This window comes from Ovis aries, chromosome 22, assembly GCF_016772045.2.
Source record: "Ovis aries strain OAR_USU_Benz2616 breed Rambouillet chromosome 22, ARS-UI_Ramb_v3.0, whole genome shotgun sequence".
Lineage (NCBI taxonomy): Eukaryota > Metazoa > Chordata > Mammalia > Artiodactyla > Bovidae > Ovis > Ovis aries.
Genome location: NC_056075.1, coordinates 44735002 through 44754955, shown reverse-complemented (window position 1 = coordinate 44754955; position 19954 = coordinate 44735002). Strand labels below are relative to the sequence as shown.

Genomic DNA, 19954 nt, shown 5'->3' with positions numbered 1-19954 from the left:
ATTCATGCCTGTATTTCTTTTTCCTCTGCTACTGTAAGCATTTTCGATGTGTGAGGCATCTTCAGAGAACCAAAGATGAGGTTTTGCTCACAAGCGTATTTGTGTTTGTGTATAAAACCATTAAGCACAGCTGAGGATGACTAAGGCAGGCTTCAGGAAGTGCTTACAGGACAAAGTGGTGAGGGAACCAAGGAATTGTGACTCAGACAGAGGTGGTGAACACAGAGGCCTTGAACAAGAGCAGGATATTCAACAGTTGAGAGGGGGAGGAAGGAATAGACAGAAAAGGCGTTTCAGAAAAGACAACAGCGTGAGAAAAGCAGAGACAGGAGTCTCCATGCTGGTGTGTAGAAGCTCAGGCCAGCACACAGGAGGCACAACGTAAATGCTGGGGAAGCGAGTCCTGCCACGCCCCACTTATGCTCATGAAGAGAAAACCTTTCAGAAAGCTCTTGGTACGATTTTAAACATACGGGCTTTCAAAATACTTTTAAAATTAGCTGGAAACTGGTTTCAAAAAAGGGAGGGGAGATAGGGTTGGGAAAAGAAATACAACTTAGGTTAAAATGAGAAACTCAGCACTTTTACTTTGAAGCCCACAAGTTCCTCGTGACATGGCGTCCTTGACCAGATTGACGCTTTTAAGCACACGTGCAGCTTACTCCAGCACTGGGAGGGGAACAGGCTGCCACTGCTCTGGTCATCACGTGCCCCGCTCTGAGCTCATTTACCTGCACCGACTCACTTAATCCACACAGCACCCCTTTAAAGGAGGCCCTGCTTTTGTCTCTACTTTGGGAGAGAAAACATGGCTCAGCAAAGTCAAACGACCTGCCCCAGTGAAGCTGGGACCTGAAGCTGTGCGGTTTGGCTCCTAAGTACTTGTGTTTAAGCCCTTGACTGCTCCTACTGAAGCAGGGCCTTCTCAGGAGAAGCCTAAGGGCTGAGGGCATTAGTTCTTCACAGCGGGTGACAGGAGGAGGCAGGTTCCTCACACTCTCATTAGAAATATCTACCAAGGATCGAAATCACCCAGCTTTATTTTACACTTTGAATGAAACGATATCTTCCCCTACTTTCCATTCATATGTAGCCTTTATTTGAATTCCTTTCAATGAAGGCCTTAATTGACCCAAATCTGCTGCTGATAAAGGCCCAGTACATTATTCCATTGAAATGGCCTTATTTGCACTTCAATTCAACTTACTTTTGTCCAAAAACAAGGCCATCTGCTTCTCTAGACCCTCAGGACCCCCTCTTGTGGATTCATCCTCATATTTTAATGGGATTGGGGTATTGGGGTCAGCGGCAGGGAGGTCACTTTCTTTTTTGATGCTGCTGTCCACAGACTTTAAACCCTTTAAAAAAAGGAGAAATGTTTACTATACATGTCACTGAACATCAACTGGAAATGAAATATAACACAGTATCTGGACAACCAGATACACCTAAGAGAATTTATATTTTGAAAACAGACTTTAGAAACTACATTTGGCCTGAAAGTTAGGAAAAACTAATTTTCAATTCATGCTTTAAGGGGGAAAAAAAATCACAGTAGAATATCACTCAGAATAGCATTTAGCTGATTCACTTTGCTGTACAGCAGAAACTAGCATAACGCTGTAACAGCAACTATACTCCCAATAAAACTTTATTTAAATGAAAGATTAACATGTAGACACCAATAAACAACTGAGAAGGCAATGGCACCCCACTCCAGTACTCTTGCCTGGAAAATCCCACGGACGGAGGAGCCCGGTAGGCTGCAGTCCATGAGGTCGCTAAGAGTCGGACACGACTGAGCGACTTCACTTTCACTTTTCACTTTCATGCACTGGAAAAGGAAATGGCAACCCACTCCAGTGTTCTTGCCTGGAGAATCCCAGGGACGGCGGAGCCTGGTGGGCTGCCGTCTATGGGGTCACACAGAGTCGGACACGACTGCAGCGACTCAGCAGCAGCAAACAAGTGCCATCTGCATATCAAGTACAAGCTTTACTGAAAGAGTGATGTCTAAACGGAAACTTACCTCCAGAACATAGCTCAGCACAAGCCTACAGCGCTCTTCTGTGTCATGACAAACCGGAAACGCACAACTGGGCTTCAGAAACAAACATTAAAAATTATTAACGTGCTGCCAATACAACAAATTCCATCTCCCAGGAATTACTAAAATTCTGCAAATCAATAAATTTTGAACTTTTCTGTGTATTCAGCTTAGTGAGGTATCTGTTTCAAGGTTAATGAATTGTTTCAATTACACACTAATCTTGTTTTAATTGCAGAGTAAATGGATATAAGCATCAATAAAAATTTTGTTTAAAAAGATCTTCCAGTATATGTTGCTTTAAGTACTTAAAATTGAAAAAAATAATTCTATTACAACAAAAAAGGCAAGCAAGAGATGTTTTAAATAAATCTACACCTAATCCGAAGGGTCAGCTCACCCCCGACGAGCACGAGTGCTTGCTAACACACAGTTTACAATATCAGCAGTTTAGCAATGTTAACCAGCACTGCCCACGGTCTCATGTATAATGCATACACTTAATTAGGAGCAGAGCCAGTTAATAACCTCTGCCTAGTAGGTGATATGATGTGTAAGCAGTTCTGTGAGGCATTCCACTTGGTGAATCTTACAGGCTGGAATTACCACTCTCATTATACAGAGAAGTAAACACAGATGTTAGGTGCTGTGTTCAAGCTTGCAGTGGGCGAGTGCTGAGACCGGGGCCCTGGAGCCATACTGTCTGTACTCCAGAAAGTACTGAGATACGGTAGATCTAACACAAAAGACATGTTTATATGAATGCTATTTCTGAGTGCTTTCAATATTGATAGAAAGTTCTCTGCTAAAAAAAAAAAAAAAATCTGTAAACACACCACTCACCAAATGTAACTGCATTCTGTTGACGAAGCAGTTTCCCAAACAAGGTACTTTTTACAACCAATGATTTTGTTTACAGTAAGAAACATTTTTTTTTTTTTTTTACTGTACTGGGAGTTGCTCAAGCTGCCAAGTGCACTAAAATTCAGATGGATAGTTAATGACTTTTTCCTGTGGTCATTTAGTCAAATATTCACTGAACACCAATTATGTGTTGTGGGCTTCCTAGGTGGTGCAATGGTGGTGAATCCGCCTGCCAGTGCAGGAGATGCACGTTTGATCCCTAGTCGGGAAGATCCTCTGGAGGAGGAAATGGCAACCCACTCCAATATTCTTGCCTGAAAAATCCCATGGACAGAGGGGTTGCAGTCCACAGGGCTGCAAAGAGTCAGATATGACTGAGCGACTGAGCACACAGGAGCATTATGGGTTGTAGCCATGGAGACACAGGAGAGCCTGTATTTCCAGGGAGCCCGTACCTCCAGGGAGCCTACAGTTCAGACACACGGGAATTTCAGGTACAGATTACCAGCCCCATGGAGGAGAAAAAAACAGTGCATGTTTTATCTAGAGCAGTCAGGGAAGGTCTCCTAGAGGTGACATCTCAAGCAACTTAGAAAAAGCCAGCCACAGAAAGGTCTGGGGAAAGGGTAAGTTCCGAGCACAAGCGACAGCAGATGCACAGGCCCGCAGATGGGCGTGACTCTGCATATGAGAGAGAGAAAAAGGCAGTGGGGCTAAGGTAAACGACAGGGGAAATGAAGAGGTCAGAAGGACAGGCAATGTTTTGGAATGACAGAGAGATCCTCTAAAAACCTATTTGAATATAAAACTTCCATCTGAAAGTTAACATCAGAGCTTAAAGTAAGAGATTATCTATAAATACAACTGGAAAGTAGTAATAATTTGGAAAAATAAAACAGTCTAGAAAAAATGGATGGTACGACAGTCAACGCGATCAACACCAACAGAAACCTAATGGGCAGGAAGCTGTCAGGGTCCACTGGGCTGTGACCAGTCAGGACATGTCCAATCCAGCTGACATGCCTGCAGTCACTGAAAGGTGCTGTCCTATAGCACAGGGACAAGGTGCCAGGTCTTTCCACATTCGGATCAACAAGCTGCCCATGCGCTCTGATTCTATGTTCACCAAGCAACATATACTGTCTCCCAGCAACACAGCAACCGGGAAGGGGCACCCTGATGAGGAGAGGGGGCTGCACATTGGTCACTGGGAAGAAAAATCTCCCACGTGGAAATTAACATGCTGATGTGTCATTTACACATCTGCCCACCGTCGGTTTACATGTGGGTCAGTGACCCTGGGACAATCATACAACTGAGTTTCAGATTTCATAGAGCTAATGATTATTAGACCCCATATCGTGAAGGATTAGTTGAAGTAACGCCATCTTTTGAGAGGCTAACGGTACTCAATTAATTGCATTGATGAAATTTTAATACAAATGTCAACATGCTCACCCTGATCTGATGAATGGATTTGTATTTTTCTGGAACGGACAGCTCTCCAACAGACTTAATTATAGCCACTGCTTTGCTGTCATCTGATGGGTCAGAGCTAGTGCTGTAGGGCCCGTTCTCATCGCTGTCTGGCATCTCCTCCTCCTCTTCACTGTAACTTTCATCAGAATTCTCATTTAATGGAGAGTCTGAACTTTCTTCTTTTTTAGGTTCATCCAATTGAAAAAGTTCTGAAAGCATGTAATTGGCTGAAGCAATAATCTTACAAAAAGAAAAAAATATATTAGTGACTCACCAAAATTGAGCATTCTAAAACGAAATGAACTTTACTATCGTACTAACAAATTTGAGGAGATCTGCAGACAGGCATACGTACAGAAATGTTCCTGATTCCAAGTACCAATGCTCTGAATGTACTGTAAAATCCTCATGGGTTGACATGTTTATTTCCTGAAACTATCCATTCCCAGCCTTCTCGCTTAAGAAAAAACTGCAACTGTATTTCACTAGAGACAAGTTTTCACATGTAAAGTGTCACAACTAAAATATTAGCAAGCTATCACTCCGTATCAACTAAGAAACTGGAATTTACTATACAATTTACAGTTCTGGGGGGAAAACCTCCATGAGCTTAATGAGCAAAAAGTCCAGAAATTTCTGGTTTCCCTTAAAATTAGCATTTACATATCAGCATTATTCTACTCTTATTATTTAAGTAATTCTTTATCACAGACATTCAATAGCCTTAACATTATTTTCTAACTTACTAAACACCACCTTAATCTGCAATTGGATATTTAAGCCAAAAACTGTTCTGCCACTTTTCTTTGAAACCAGTTTCTCTTGGTTTGGTCTCCATGAAAATCTTTATCTCCAAACTGAATATGGCTACAATTAAAATTAACTTGAATCTTTAAAAAAAAAAAAATCATACTACATATCTTTTCTGATTTAAACAGGATTCAACAACTAGCCTTACACTGAGGCATACAATTTTCAAATTCAGACCACTGAGGTTTGTAATAAGGGTGATGTAAAACCATCGGGTGCAAGACTGAGGTTTTTTTAAGAGATGCTTTTATATACTGAGGTACAGAATGTGGACCTTATTTATACTGACATTCATTTAAATGGGTCTTTCAAGACAGACTATAAAATAGTTTTCCACTTTCTAACAATGAAAATACAAAGGAAAAATGGCACTACTTTGTTAAAATTATGTGAGTTCTAAATTTATAGAACAAAATCTGGCAAAATCAATTTTAATATATTTGATTCAATAAACACAAAATATTTCAATATGTAACGTGTACACGTGCACACACACAGACTCTTGAAAATTCAGTGTGTGTTTTCCATTTAAAGCACATCTCAGTTCAGATTAGGCACAACATGTGGTATAACTGGTTAGCAAACCAGATCAGGCAGTTGCAGACTCTGCATTAGGTAGCTTTAATGTCTGGGCAACCATTCTCTATCAGAATGCCAGAATTCTTTTAGAGGGCGTGTATTAATCTTACTTGAGGATGTCTGCTTTTGTCCAGCAATTTAACACAATTCAGAAGCAGGGTTCGAACTGTCCCGTAGTGTTTCTTATTTTGATTCTTCTTCATCATCATGTTGCAAGCAACCCTAAAAGGAGTTTACATCAACTTTACTGCCCATTCATCATTTTCTCAAGACTCAAGCCTAGGCATGCTCTTCTTTCCTTCCAGCAGAATAAGGACATAAGAAACAACAAAACATTGCGTTTTACACCCCTGCTCTTTGCCCTTTCCCTATTTATTTTGCGACAGTATATAGATGTATATACATACACATTTTTTAAACTATGAAAATCTAAAAGGTATTTAAAACCTTGGCATAGATAGTGAGGCCATACACCTAAAACTTTTAAATAAGGCTGCTACTTCATCTTAACTTCTTAAAGCACTCACTTATATAAAAGAATAGCCACTGGCATTGTGAATGGATTTTGGTATTTGTCTTCAGTTTCTTCACAAAGAGTAGTGAGATCATAGAGTTTCACTATATCACTGCCACTTGCTGGGAAGAAAACAAAACAAAAAAACAAATAAACCTCATTTTACAGTTGCCACTCAAATCAATGATTACTCATTCAACATTAGCTTACCTTTAAATAGCCAATAGGTATGTCCTTCCTTGGTACAATTAGATTTCAAAAATGATAAAATATTTTGTGCAATGTCTTTTATGACTTTAGTAGAAAAATTAGAGTTTTCCAAATTGGGAATTTCTTCTGTCTTTATCATTTCATACTTCTATAAAACAAAGAAAAGACAGTTTGAGAAAACCTGCACAGCAACACTTCTCTTATAAAAAGAGACCACATATACAAACCCTGCAATTAGAGACCTACACAGCATGAGAGTTTAAGGCACTGGTTTTCGGTCTTTTCTCTGCTCTGATACTCTGAAGGAATCTGACCCATCCTTGCCAGCAATGTGGTGGTTTACCACAGGAATAATTCTTAAGGGAGAGTCATCACCATACTTTGAACCACAGACTTAGGCACATCTCATTTCTGTTCCAACCACAGAATAAGTTACACCGTACACTTTCTTCCTTTCTGCCCTCATGGTTTTCAACTGGGAAGGTGATAAATCAAGGCAGACTTCACCCAGTAAGCTTTCTCAAAATACGTTATTTTTGGCTTTTTGTTTTCCCAGACACCAGAGTCACCTGGGCAGGATTTCCAGCGTACACTGCTTTTCCTTTGAGCTCTGGACTATTCCTTTAAAGAAATGGATCACGGGGGTGGGGAGGGGTGGGGTGTGTGTGGAGGAAGCAGGAAAGAGGAAAGGCTGCAAAGCTATTACCATTACAATCTCTAAAGCGCCTCCTCATTTTTTTTCTTGCTAGTCTTCTGCTCACACTTCCCTAAACGCCTCTAAGCGTATTTTCTGAAGTACTCTAAGGCTAGAAACTGCAATTCGACCAGAAAACAGACCAGGTCGAAACAGAAGCGACCACACCCTTCTCTGGTCACCCAGGCTTCCATGTGCATGCTTCTAACCCTTCACCCACCCTTCCCTATTTGCTCTTTGCATGTTCTTATTTCCCATTAGACTGAATCGTTCTGAGTAGTGACCAATCTTATTGCTTTCCAAACTCCAACATTTCTGATGGGGACAAAGTCCCTCATAAATAGAAAACGCTCTATAACAATTTGCTATACAAGCTATCTACTTTATGCAATTGCTGCTGGTGCCTTTCCTCAACATGCTGCATTAAGTATTCATATCTGTATACTGAATAACAGTATACGATACTGAATAAACACCTTCACTGTTCAGATACTTTGAAGTAATTACTATGGGTGCTTGCCTTAAAATTATAGTTCTCCGGCTAAAAAAGGAGATTTTAGTATATTTATGACCTGCTCACAAATTACCTATAAATTAAACTCCTGTAACATCCAGAATTGACAGCACCAACTCAAATGTACTAGCAGTCTAATTTCAGTTTAGCCATCATTATCTTCCTTCCCAAAATACACCTTACTCAAGGGTGTTAAAACACTTTAGTGAGATACTTTCTGCCCCAATCTGTAGGTGAGAGGTTAGTTCAAAAGTCACATTGTATCAGGCTTACCTGTACAATCCCATTTACATGAAAACACATGACAAGCTCTGGCACGTTGCATATCAAGTTGTCCAACCAATAGTCAATCCCAGTTAGCACATTGATTGGTTTGTTGTTATCCCTAAAAACACATTTCTGGTGTTATTTGATTAATGAAGATGTTCCATTGCAAATCCTCTGAGGCTTACTGCCCTCATTAGAATGTTTTAATCTGTTCTCCCTAGCTGGAGAATGCCATTTATGCTTCTCTTCTGATGAGACACGCATACGCAGCTCATGGGGTATGTCATCTTCCCATAAGCTTTGCCAGGACTCCTAATGGGTGTCCTAAGAGCTTTCAGGAGCAAAAGGAGGATCTATGACATAGACGGCTGGGAGCCTACTGCACACTCCTCATACAACCTGAGGTGAAGACTTACCAGCGTACATCACAGTGCCCAAGGCAGGATTCACACAGGATGGACGACGTGAACACTTACAACTGGAACATTACAAAATGCTCACATGTAGTTAGCAGGAAGCCAGTAAACCACCTTCTTAACTAGTTAAATAAACTGCACTCTATCCTCACAAGTCGTAGATTCAGACCTAAGACTCAGTCAGTACCGCAGGTCTCTAACTCCACTACCGAAGACTAGAATGAAAAGCCAGCCACAGGGTTTTCAGCACTTGCTCAAACACTCCTGTACTGTGGCCATTTCAACTGGTGGAGGAAGGAGGGAAGTGAAAGAAAAAAACACTAGAAAGAAGAAAGGATGCCAAAATACGCAGGTGAAAGCAAACTGGAACACGATTCTAAAGGAACATAAGTCTAATTACCTGAGACGTAAGCTGACTGCTGGATATCGGCCACCTCCAAAGATAGGCATGTTGGAGCCAACTAACATGTGTATGTCTTCAAACGTCCATAAAATATTCCGAACAAAATCATTTTTAAGACCCTTTGATTTGAAATAAAATAGAAAGATTATATAATAAACAGGGGATCTGTAATCTCCCCCCATGATCCACAAAAAGACTAGAAGAAGGAAAAGACAAAGGAGAAAAGATAAATGAAGCTGCAGAGCCAGAAGATCACAGAGATGTTTAGGAAGACATTTTTAGGGCCAAGTGGATTCTTTCCCTATGAATTCCAATTTAAGACTAGCTCTTAGATGACGAAGTAGACTGGGGATGTGGTGTCTCGATTTGGACCCCACAGAGAGCATACCTGACTGTTCTCCCCGTCATTGAATAAAGGAGTCAGGTTTTGTTCTTTAGGCGCTGAGGCCACATGCCCCACTATGTATGAGGGTTCAAGAGGCTCAGTTCCCTGTGAAAAGTGCAAGGACAGGAGTGATTCTGCTGTCATAACTTCTTACAGATGGCCTACTGTTAAAGAGTATCACCCACACATCAAGGCATACAGCTCAAACCTGCTCTTGTAAATTACAGCTGATATGAATCATTACCTCTCCTCACGGGGTGCAGACTTCAGTTCCTAACTGTCAGTCACTATAATAAGCTAAACACATTCAGATCTTGCTCAAATCAAGACTGAAGATTTATTTTAAGCTTTCCAACCTTTTTTCTTCTTTTTTGAGGTGAACTGGAACAGCACTGCTCTTTCAAAGCCTATTCCATCCCTACTGGATTAAAAATTTCCCAAGAAATCTCAGCCATATTTTTGTGACACTGGTCATCAGAACAGTCCTCAGTTTCACACATTCTAACGTGTTTTTCACAGAAGTCTAGTCTCTGGGGTACTTGGTGAAAAATTCCCAGAGTCAGATCTGCAAAACACTGTTTACAAGGATTTGCTTTTGGAGAATAACAATGCTTATTACCATAAAAGGCTCCTGAGAGGTCCTGCACTGGGAAAGCCTACATGACCTCTACATAATCCATTACTCTCCAATTTATTTGATCTTGTGACACTTTTTATTCTTATTACAGATTATTCTTATAATTATTCGTATTATTATCTGTGGAATATATTTTGGAAAACACATAGGAAGAGGAACCTTTGACATAGTAAGCACAGTCCACTGATTTTCCAACCATCAGGGCAGCTGCCATTAAAAACCATTAAGAAACATTAAGCCAAGACGAGCAAGCATGTGTGTGTGCGTGTGAGCACGTATGCGTGTTGCTTATTCCTATCTGTGTGCTAATAAGCTTAGCACCCGTTTTCTGAGGTAAGCAGTGGGAGATCTCCAGTGCTTTTGCATGTCTTCTTCACAGAGGTCCTTAAAGAATTTCAAACATGTACTGTATTGTTTATTTATACAGACAAGTTATCAACCTATGGATCCGTTCCCAAAATTATATTTGCCATGTATTGCTTTAGTGGGATTTATAGGTTCTAGGTTATAATGTTCTTAATAAAAGTTTGGCTCCAAGGCCAGACCCGAGAACTATTTAAACTCTATTATTGCTTAACATGGGCCTCAAACTTGCCGATTTAGTCTTGGGAGCAAGAATTCATGAAGTTTAGAGATTTATATATGTCACAGAAAGCATTCTGTAAAAGATTATTTGTAGGCAGGGTAGCTCTGCTTAGGGATATGCCATTGCCCAGACAACCTGACTGCTCATAGGGCCCTTCTAAATGTGTGGAATATACAGACACAGTGGAGTACTGCTGCGAGGACAGGCCTCTGATCAGTAAGACCAGAGTTTAAACCCTAGCTTGAACTTCACCAGCTGTGTGCCCACAGACAAACATCTACTTTTTATGAGCTTTATTTACTTATTTGTAAAATGATACCATCAACATAATACATATGGAGCTAAAGGGATGAAAAATACACACACCATACATGGCATAAAGTACGTGGCATCAGAAGCATTAAATAGAGTCCAGGCCATTTCTTTCACAGGCAAGTCTATAGATTCTCAAAAGCCTCCAAAGTTTTTCAAAGTGACCTTTGAAGGACAGGATGGTACGGGGAGACGGGCAGCAGGAGACTGGAATTTTCATTATGTGGCCTTTTTATAATGTGTGTGTTTTGCAGTCAAGGAATACTAAATAATTTTTTAAAAACTCCTTCAGTAAAGTATAATCACATATTTTGCTGTTGGCCAACTGTTGGTTAAGTCATGTCTAACTCTTTGCGAGCCCATGGACTATAGCTCACCAGACTCCTCAGTCCTCCACTATCTCCTGGAGTTTGCTTAAATTCATGTCTACTAAGTCAGTGATGCTGTCTAACCATATAATCAAATACAGAAAAGCACATCAATTATACAGAATACAGTATAATGACTAATTATAAAACAAATTATCCATGTAACCACCACCCAAGTCATGACATAGAACCCTGCCAGCACCCAGCACCCATGTCCCTTCTCATTTCTATGTTAATAACTTCCCTACCTCCTGGGTTATCACTATGTGGACTTGGATGCTAATTACTCCCTTACTCTTCCTTACAGTTTTCCCAACTCTGGAAAAAAATTAAGTTCACTACACAGTTCAGTGAGGCATCTCTATCTGGAAACCTACCAAACTAAAACAGGTTAAAGGTATTTTGTCTCCTATGACCTTATAGTTTGCAAGGATAGAAATAATCTAATAATGAACGTTCAGTGTGAGAGCACACAGTCAGAGGAGAAATGCAATTTACCAAGTTACCTCAAGCTTGTCAATTTTCTTAAAAAATAAACATGCACCATTTACATCCATGGAGTTAGTTGACAGACACAATAAGGACAAAAACAAATGAACAATAAGAAGAAACCAAGAATATAAGAGATCACAGTCCATTCTCTCTTCTTTCTAAAAGCTTTATGACATTAATGTAGGTTAAGTCTTAGCAACTCCACTGAGAAAATGTGCAGAGCTATTTCAGGACTAACAAATCCGACTGAAAGTTAAGGTAGAAGGCTAGTATTTAAATTACAAACAGGCCTGTGAGTCTCAATATCTGAAAGGCACTCAATATTTTCAGTTTAAATACACCATATCTCCTTATGACTATGAGATAAATCAGTATTAATAAACATATTAATAAGCTATTTTAAATGTGGTAAAACTTTTAAAAATATCTTTGAATTATTTCTCGAAAAAAAAAAAAAACTGACCTAGCCATCCATAAAAACCCCTGTAAATTCCATACTGAAAACCTAAAAAAGGACTTTTTGTACCTGTGAAGACATAAATTGATAGAATATTTTTTATTCCTATTTGTCTATTTTTTATTGATAGGATAATTGGCTTTGTCTCCTTAAATGATTTTGCTGAATTAGCATCTAAGCAATGTCTAACCTGACTGGAAGCACTGGGGTCTTCAGAGACTGAGGAAGGCATTTCAAAGGGGGCAGGCCATGAAGCCCCATCTGAATCATTGGTCTGATCAGAGCTGGAGGACTCCTGCTGTTCTGCGGCAGACGGGACAGGCTGAGCAGCTCCATCGCCATTGATACTGGCCAAATCAGAAGCAAAAAAACACCACATTGTTACTTAACTTTATGTAACAGCCCACCAGTTTTAAAAAACTAGATTCTATAACCAAGCATAAATCTCATTAAAAAAAGGAATACACGACAAATGTCAACAATAACGGTAGCCAAACTTAAATTACCTTTACTGGCTTCAAATTAAGTTTTATATCAGAATTTCATTTCTTCTCTTCAAATAAAAATAAACAAATAGCTAAGTACCTGTAATACAAAAACTTCGAAAGAATAGCCTTCTGATACCAGTGTTCTTTGCTTTTTTTCTTCCTCTGCCATTTCTGATCAATAAGTCTTTGATAAAACTCTTTTAACCATGTCCAATCACCAGTCTGATAACACAAGAAACTGATAATTAGTGCCTGGGATAAGTCCCACTATGCACAAAGCATTAAAATTATCTGTGTGTTTATAAGCTACAAGGGAGCAGGGCTGTGATTCTCAAGACCTTGCCCAGTGGCTAACACATACGGATTGAACTGAACTGTGATCTTTACAAATAGAAAAACATTTACTATAAATGTCAGTTTAAATCACTTCTTTTCCTTTATCAGAGCATTGCAAGGCTAGTCTTTTAAGAGTAGCCTATGGGAGTGAGTGGCAAGACCACGAACTATTTGCAATCAACAACTATTTGTAACAACAAGGTAAATACAGAAATGTAGAGTCAGCTTTCAGAAGCTGCATTATTACATTTTACAAAATAATGGTGACTTCCCTTGTAGTTCAGTTAGTAAAGAATCCACCTGCAATGCAGGAGACCCAGGTTCGATTCCTAGGTGCTGAAGCTCCCCTGGAGAAGGAAACGGCAGCCCACTCCAGTATCCTTGCCTGGAGAATCCTCATGGACAGAGGACCTGGCGGGCTACAGTCCATGGGGTCACAAGGGTCGGACACGACTTAGCCACTAAACCACCACCACAAAAAAATGGTGCAGGACAACAGTCATTTACCACACATGGTTTGAGAAGCTCTGCTTAAAGAGAACCAATTAATTCTGACATAACTATATATTCAGAGGAATAATTTTTTAAACATTTTTCACATTTCCTGGCAGCAATGTTTCATGACAATCTCTTTAATACAGACATGCATGAAAGGATTTTTCAAAAATTTAACCAGTCCCTTAAACTTCATATTTTTCATAACTTTCTTCACTTCACCCTTTTACTTATAAGAATTCTGGCTACTGGTATCAATAAAATAAGTTTCTCAACTGTTCTCTTTTCTACCTTTTTCTTTATTAAAGCTTTTTAATCTTCAGTTAAACTTTCCATTTCTTGGTGGAAGCACTCAACCACGTTTTCACTTTGTCCTTTCTTTGAAACAAAATCACATTTCTAGTGCCCATAAGTTGTTAAAACAGTGCTTTTTTGTTATTTCTCAAGAATTACCTGAGATGATCTCATAAAGAGTTCCTGGATATCTAACTCGTCTAACAAGAGAGTCCTTCCTATGCGGTGCACGGCCATGCTCACATGTGATTTGCTGTAGGGAATCTTCAGAAGCTTTTTTATGTTCTTAAAAAATACAAAAGGAAAAACAGTTTAGAAACACCTTTGCGGTATGATCTGGAATCTTTCAAATTTAACTTCACTCAGTTTTAAAGCATAATAAACCTTATTTCCTTTAAGTTCATACAAACTGTACCTTAAGGAGCTACCTACAAACACATGGAAGCCAGAGCTTAAAACCAGAATCACCTACACTAACCAGTCTCCCTGTGTTCATGTAAATGACAAAGATTTACTTTTACACGATGGAATTTCATAAAGTATATATAGGTCACACTGTTGTATTGACCCAAGCTTTTAGCATCTCAGAAAAAACCGGCCAACTAAGCATCAACAGATTTTACTACAAGTATCATATCTAATTCTCAACCAGCAACATTACATAACCCAATACTGTAACTGCTATCATCAAAATACAGCCATCAATACCAATGCCAGTATTTTGCGAGTTGTTCCCTCCTCTTTGAGGAATGATGCAGTAAACAGTGTTACTTTAATTAAAAACGTGTTCAATAATCAGACAGTTGTAGCTTATTTCATCAATAATTTTTCCAGGCTGAAGAAAAGAACAGGCTATAAATCCCCAGCACAAACATCCCAATTATAGTCACAAAGAGGACACTTACTTCAGAGTCAGAGACAACATCCACATCGTTTCCCACTGAATCAATAAAGTCGTATGCCATCCCAAAACTAACGGAGAAAACAAAGGCCACAAAAATCACGTTCATGGTGGGGCAGGAGTTGTTATAACAGAATACTATATTTCAGCACTTCTTAGATACACATTTTCCACACTCTAACATCTCTGAAAACAGCATGCCTATCACCATTACAGTTGGCTAGTTTTTCTTTCTTAGTGGTACATAAAATAATGGGATCACTTAACAGATACAGAAAATAAGACTTGTGGTTGCCATGAAGGAGTGCAGTTGGGGAGGGAGATTGGAGTTTAGGATTAACAGATACAAACTATTATATACAGGATGGATAAACAAGGTCCTACTGTATAGCACAAGGGACTATATTCAATACTCTATGATAAACCATAATGGAAAAGAATATGAAAAAGAATATACATATATGTATATATACATATAACTGAATCACTACTGTATACCAGAAAACAACACATTATAAGCCAACCAGACTTTTAAAAATTTTGTTAAAACAAATAAAAATAATGGGACAACTTAAAATCAATGGCATCTTAAGTTTGATACAAGACAATAATAAAACAGTAATAGAAGCAATAATAGAAAATATTTAGAATAAAAACAATTACAATCATTTTTATTTTTGTAGTCATGAAATCTAAAAAAAAAAAATGCAATAGAAAACAGTCAGTCTGAGTTATTCTTTTTAGATGGGGAGATAAGACAGACAACAACAGAAATATTTATAAGGATTTTAGTCTCTGGGATCATGTTCCCAATGATATATACACTAGTACCGTTTTTAAAAATGTATGAGAAAAAAATGCACACAACACCAATTCAACCAGAAGGAGAAAAAATAGCTCACTGAACACCAAACTTGTGCCAGGTACCACATGAGGCACATCTATAATCTGCAAGCATGGAAAGCAGCTGCCGTCACCATTTTTTAGTGAGGAGGTGGCAGAGTCAGAACACTTATTTAGGACTACCTCACTTCAAAGTATGCTGATGATTTACCACATGGGCTAGGCAAGCCCTTAACCTTTCCAAGTCTCACTTTTCTGCAGGAAAGTTAACAGCACCAAATTCAAAAGGCTGTTGACAGAATGAAACGAGATAAGCACAAAAAGTACTCAGCAGTGTCTGTACACTGTCAATATAATTATCAGCCAAATCACTTTATAACATTTAATTCTGCTTTATTAAGCCATTTTTCTAAAAGAAGACATGCGAATTATTTGCCATTTTTCTGCTAGTATAAAGAATGCTACATACAAGCAACATTTTGCAAACATAACTTTTACCTCTTGAGGCATCAGGATAACTTCCAAATCACTGGCACATAAGGTATTAATATATTTATGGCTCCTTCTGTATTTATGTGGAAATACTTTAGGCTCAATCACTGAGAGGGAAAAAGGGAACCCCCCACATTAAAAGGTCAATAAAAATATGGACATCAGTACATTCTTCTCTATAAGACCCAGGTCTCTTTCTCAACCTTAAATACCACCAGCAGAATTTCCAGCAAGTGTCAAAATCAAGGGTATATATCTAAACATGCTGTGTTTTTACATCACTGTTGTTTCAGACCAGACAATCCACCACCATTTAATGGAAAATTTCACAGGACAGGTTAGGCAGTTTTAAGGGTTTCCCCCCTGAGACTCCATATTCACATAATCAAAAGGTATGAAAACTGGCTAAAATGAAACTAGCTAATTGAATTTTAGTGGTCAAAATTCATCTTTGTTAATAACATGATGCAGACTTGAAAGAAGCATATGCAATTGATATCTTCATATTTTAACAGAATCCTATTATTGTGAAAAAGCACAATGAAAGTCAAATATAATCTTTTTCTAAAGCGAAGTCTTGGCATGTCGATGAGCATTATAAATTACGCTGAAAAGCAAGTCTTAAGAGTTTTACGGTGGAGGGTTGAGGAACAGGTAAAAATGCCATTAATTAATATTTACCTGGAAAATGGCTTGCTTTTCCTACTGTTGCCAAGAATGGTAGTTCCTGCCGGTCCTAGCTTGGCACTCTCTCGTAACCAGTTGGCAGGTGGGAGTTTCAAGTCTGTTTTTTCTTCGAGGCGTGCAAATGCCGTCCGAGGAGGGGCAGAAGAGTATTTCACCACAGCTCGGCTCTTCACTTCATTGCCTCCGAGAAATAAAGCTGATCCCTGATTAACATGTTAAATGAAACTTTAATTTACATTACTAGGAATTTAAAAAAATCCCATCTTAATAATAATAATAAAAACCCTACCACATCAGGCTTACAAGAATATGCTACATGTAACTAGCAGCAGTTGATAAATGGGGGCATAAATTTGTACAATTTACTTAGCTCTTTTTCACATAATTTCAAAGAAAAAAGATGAGTCAAGGAGTATCATGGTTATGGTTATTAGCTAGGAAATAGGACAATCAAACTGTCTTTTAAAACATCCATAAGGGCAGAAGCAGAAACCAGGGAGTAAACAGTACCCCAGTAACTAAACGCAAAACGTAATAAAACCTCAGTTCAATATTAAATGTATTTTAATTTCAATAGCATGCATCATTTAGGAAGTGGTTTGTGGTAATATTTGGCCCTTCTTCGTTTTTAAGTGTTTAGTAATTCACTGGTCAGTCTGTTACACAAATACTCTGAATGTCTAAATTCACAGCAAGGCAAGTTACCGGGGGATCTGCACAGATTTCACCCACATACCTCCAAGAAGGCTCAGGGTCTGAGTTAACTCTTCCAACCTTGTCTCACACAGTCCCTTTTCAGCCAGGCAAACAGTTTGCGCCCTTCAAATACTAGCTCAGTCCCATCTCAGTGAACGCACTCTCTGTCCCCCTCCAGCTCTGCAAGGCTGGGTCAGTTCTGGAGCCACTTGTGGTGTTGGAGAAGACTATCAAGAGTCCCTTGGGACTGCAAGGAGATCGAACCAGTCCATCCCAAAGGAAATCAGTTCTGAATACTCACTGGAAGGACTGATCCTGAAGCTGAAACTCCAATACTCTGGCCACCTGATGAGAAGAACTGACTCATTGGAAAAGACCCTGATGCTGGGAAAGATTGAAGGTGGGAGGAGAAGGGGATGACTGAGGATGAGATGGTTGGATGGCATCACCAACTCCATGGACATGAGTTTTGAGTAAACTCCGGGTGGTGGTGATGGATAGGGAGGCCTGGCGTGTTGCAGTCCATGGGATCGCAGAGTCGGACACGACTGAGCGACTGAACTTAACTGATTCCTACCTGCGCTCCTCCTCGAGAGAAGGGATCGTGTCAATCTCACCTGTGGGCTAGCATGGACTGGGAGGCCAGGGTCGCTTTTGACATACATGACTTGCCTGGTAAATACGTGAGTACCTGTCCACAGGCACACGGACTTTCTTCCCTCAGGGGCCCCGTCGGGGAAGCGTGGAGAAGGCTCCACCAGCCGCCGGGCACCATGACATCCCTCCCGGGCCGAGCCGACCCGCAGCCCCCCGCCGGAGCCCTGCAGGTCCCGCCCCCACGGAGGACTCACCTGTGCAGAAGGCTCCTCAGACTCCCCTTGGGACAGGAGGCTGAGCCCTCCCCGAGCAGCGGCCCCGGCCGGCGGAGCCTCGGCCCCGGCCTCCTTAGAGTCCGCCATCACCTCGTTCCAGGGGAGGCCAGGCGAAGCTCGACCCGAGGAGCCGAGACGGATACCAGGGGCCCAGCGGCGCCGCCGCAGACAGCGGAGCGAGCGCTAGCGAGGCCCCGCACTTCCGGCCTCTGACAGGAAGAACGAGCGCGGACGCGTTCAAATCTCGCGAGCTTCGTGCCAGAGGCCCGGCCCCGCCTCCCCCGGTGGCGGCCACCTTCGCGGAGGCGGTAGGGGTGGGGGCGGGAACTGTAGTGCGCCTGCGCCTGTCAAAGGCTCTTCGGAAACTACGTCTCGCGGTAATCCGACTCCCAGGCTCCGCCCCTTGCACGCCGGTCCTCTTTGTTGGCAAACAGTCCTTGGGACTTGGGCTCGGGATAGAGTCGGGGTTTTCCCCGTCCCTCTCTGCGTTTGGGCGGAGGAAAGCTGCCGTAGGTGTAACCAGCGGCTCCTGTTACGTAAAGCAGTGTAGCGGTAGCCCTCTTCCCTCCCCAGCTTCCAGTGCGCCCCACCCCTCGGCTTCCCGGCGGGCTCGCAGGCCCAGGAAGGGAAAGACGTGCTCAGGTGAGGGGCCGTCCACAGAGTCAGGCCCTCCTGGACTCGGCGTCCTGCCGGCGCATCACAATGTGTGCATGGGCCTCGCGGGCCCGAGTGCAGGGAGAGGGGCGTAGAAGAGGCCCTCCGCCTTTGCTGAGGGGAGGAGATCGATTCAGAGGAGGTGGCACCCCCCCACCCCTACCCCTGCCAAAGGTGCAGTTTGCTGCTTAGTGACTTAGTGGAGCATTTACGGAGAGCCCCCTTATTTATCGCCCCCCAGGGATCTCAGTTAGGTTCAGTGGCTCAGTCGTGTCCGACTCTTTGCCACCCCGTGGACTGCAGCACGCCAGGCCTCCCTGTCCATCACCAACACCCGGAGCCTACTCAAACTCATGTCCATCCAATGGGTGATGCCATCCAACCATCTCATCCTCTGTCGTCCCCCTCTCCTCCCACCTTCAATCTTTCCCACCATCAAGGTCTTTTCCATTGAGTCAGTTCTTCGCATCAGGTGGCCAAAGTATTGGGAGTTTCAGCCATCAGTCCTTCCAATGAGTATTCAGGACTGATTTCCTTTAGGATCTAGGGATTTAGCAAAGGCTATTGTGGTTCAGGGCCTTCTCCAGCCTGAAAAGGCCCAGGAGACACCTGGGGTTTTAGTTGGCATGCAGATCCTGATTCAGTTGGTCTGGAAGGAGCCTGAGATTTGGAATCTCTACCAGACCCCAGGAGATAATGCCAGTCCCTTGAGCTGCAAAAAGGTGGAGAAACAGCAAAACCAAGTTAGCCTCTGAGCCAGCACTCAATATGGTGACGGTTTAGTCACTTTAGTCGTGTCTGACTCTGCGACCCCATGGACTGTAGCCTGCCAGGCTCTTGTGTCCATGGGATTCTCCAGGCGAGAACACTGGAGTGGGTTGCCGTTTCCTCCTCCAGGGAATCTTCCCAACCCAGAAATTGAACCCAGGTCTCCTAAATATTCTTGCCTGGAAAATCCCATGGGCGGAGGAGTCTGGTAGGGTGCAGTCCATGGGGTCGGGAAGAGTCCTACACGACTGAGCGACTTCAGTTTTCACTTTCATGCATTGGAGAAGGAAATGGCAACCCATTCCAGTGTTCTTGCCTGGAGAATCCCAGGGATGGGGGAGCCTGGTGGGCTGCCATCTGTGGGGTCACACAGAAGTGTGAAGTGACTTAGCAG

At 41.4% G+C, this 19954-nt stretch overlaps 1 protein-coding gene across 4 annotated transcripts in view; it reads right to left on the bottom strand.

Annotated features, from left to right (window-relative positions):
* Positions 1-18323, bottom strand: part of EDRF1 (erythroid differentiation regulatory factor 1) — a 32879-nt gene extending 14556 nt beyond the window's left edge. For 2 of the 4 annotated variants that reach the window (XM_004020363.6, XM_042239062.2), the window contains exons 1-15: positions 18118-18323; positions 16565-16773; positions 14553-14619; positions 13807-13932; positions 12620-12744; positions 12225-12381; positions 9186-9287; positions 8795-8916; positions 7985-8096; positions 6504-6651; positions 6307-6415; positions 5890-6001; positions 4370-4630; positions 2030-2101; positions 1208-1358 (exon numbers count right to left, since the gene is read on the bottom strand). In XM_004020363.6, coding sequence (XP_004020412.1) covers positions 1208-1358; positions 2030-2101; positions 4370-4630; positions 5890-6001; positions 6307-6415; positions 6504-6651; positions 7985-8096; positions 8795-8916; positions 9186-9287; positions 12225-12381; positions 12620-12744; positions 13807-13932; positions 14553-14619; positions 16565-16773; positions 18118-18225 — 1981 coding nt within the window. In that variant the 5' untranslated portion in view covers positions 18226-18323. The remainder of the gene's footprint in view (positions 1-1207; positions 1359-2029; positions 2102-4369; positions 4631-5889; positions 6002-6306; positions 6416-6503; positions 6652-7984; positions 8097-8794; positions 8917-9185; positions 9288-12224; positions 12382-12619; positions 12745-13806; positions 13933-14552; positions 14620-16564; positions 16774-18117) is intronic. The other 2 variants (XM_042239063.2, XM_060404580.1) reach the window with 1 other exon arrangement.
* Between the last annotated feature and the right edge of the window lie 1631 nt (positions 18324-19954).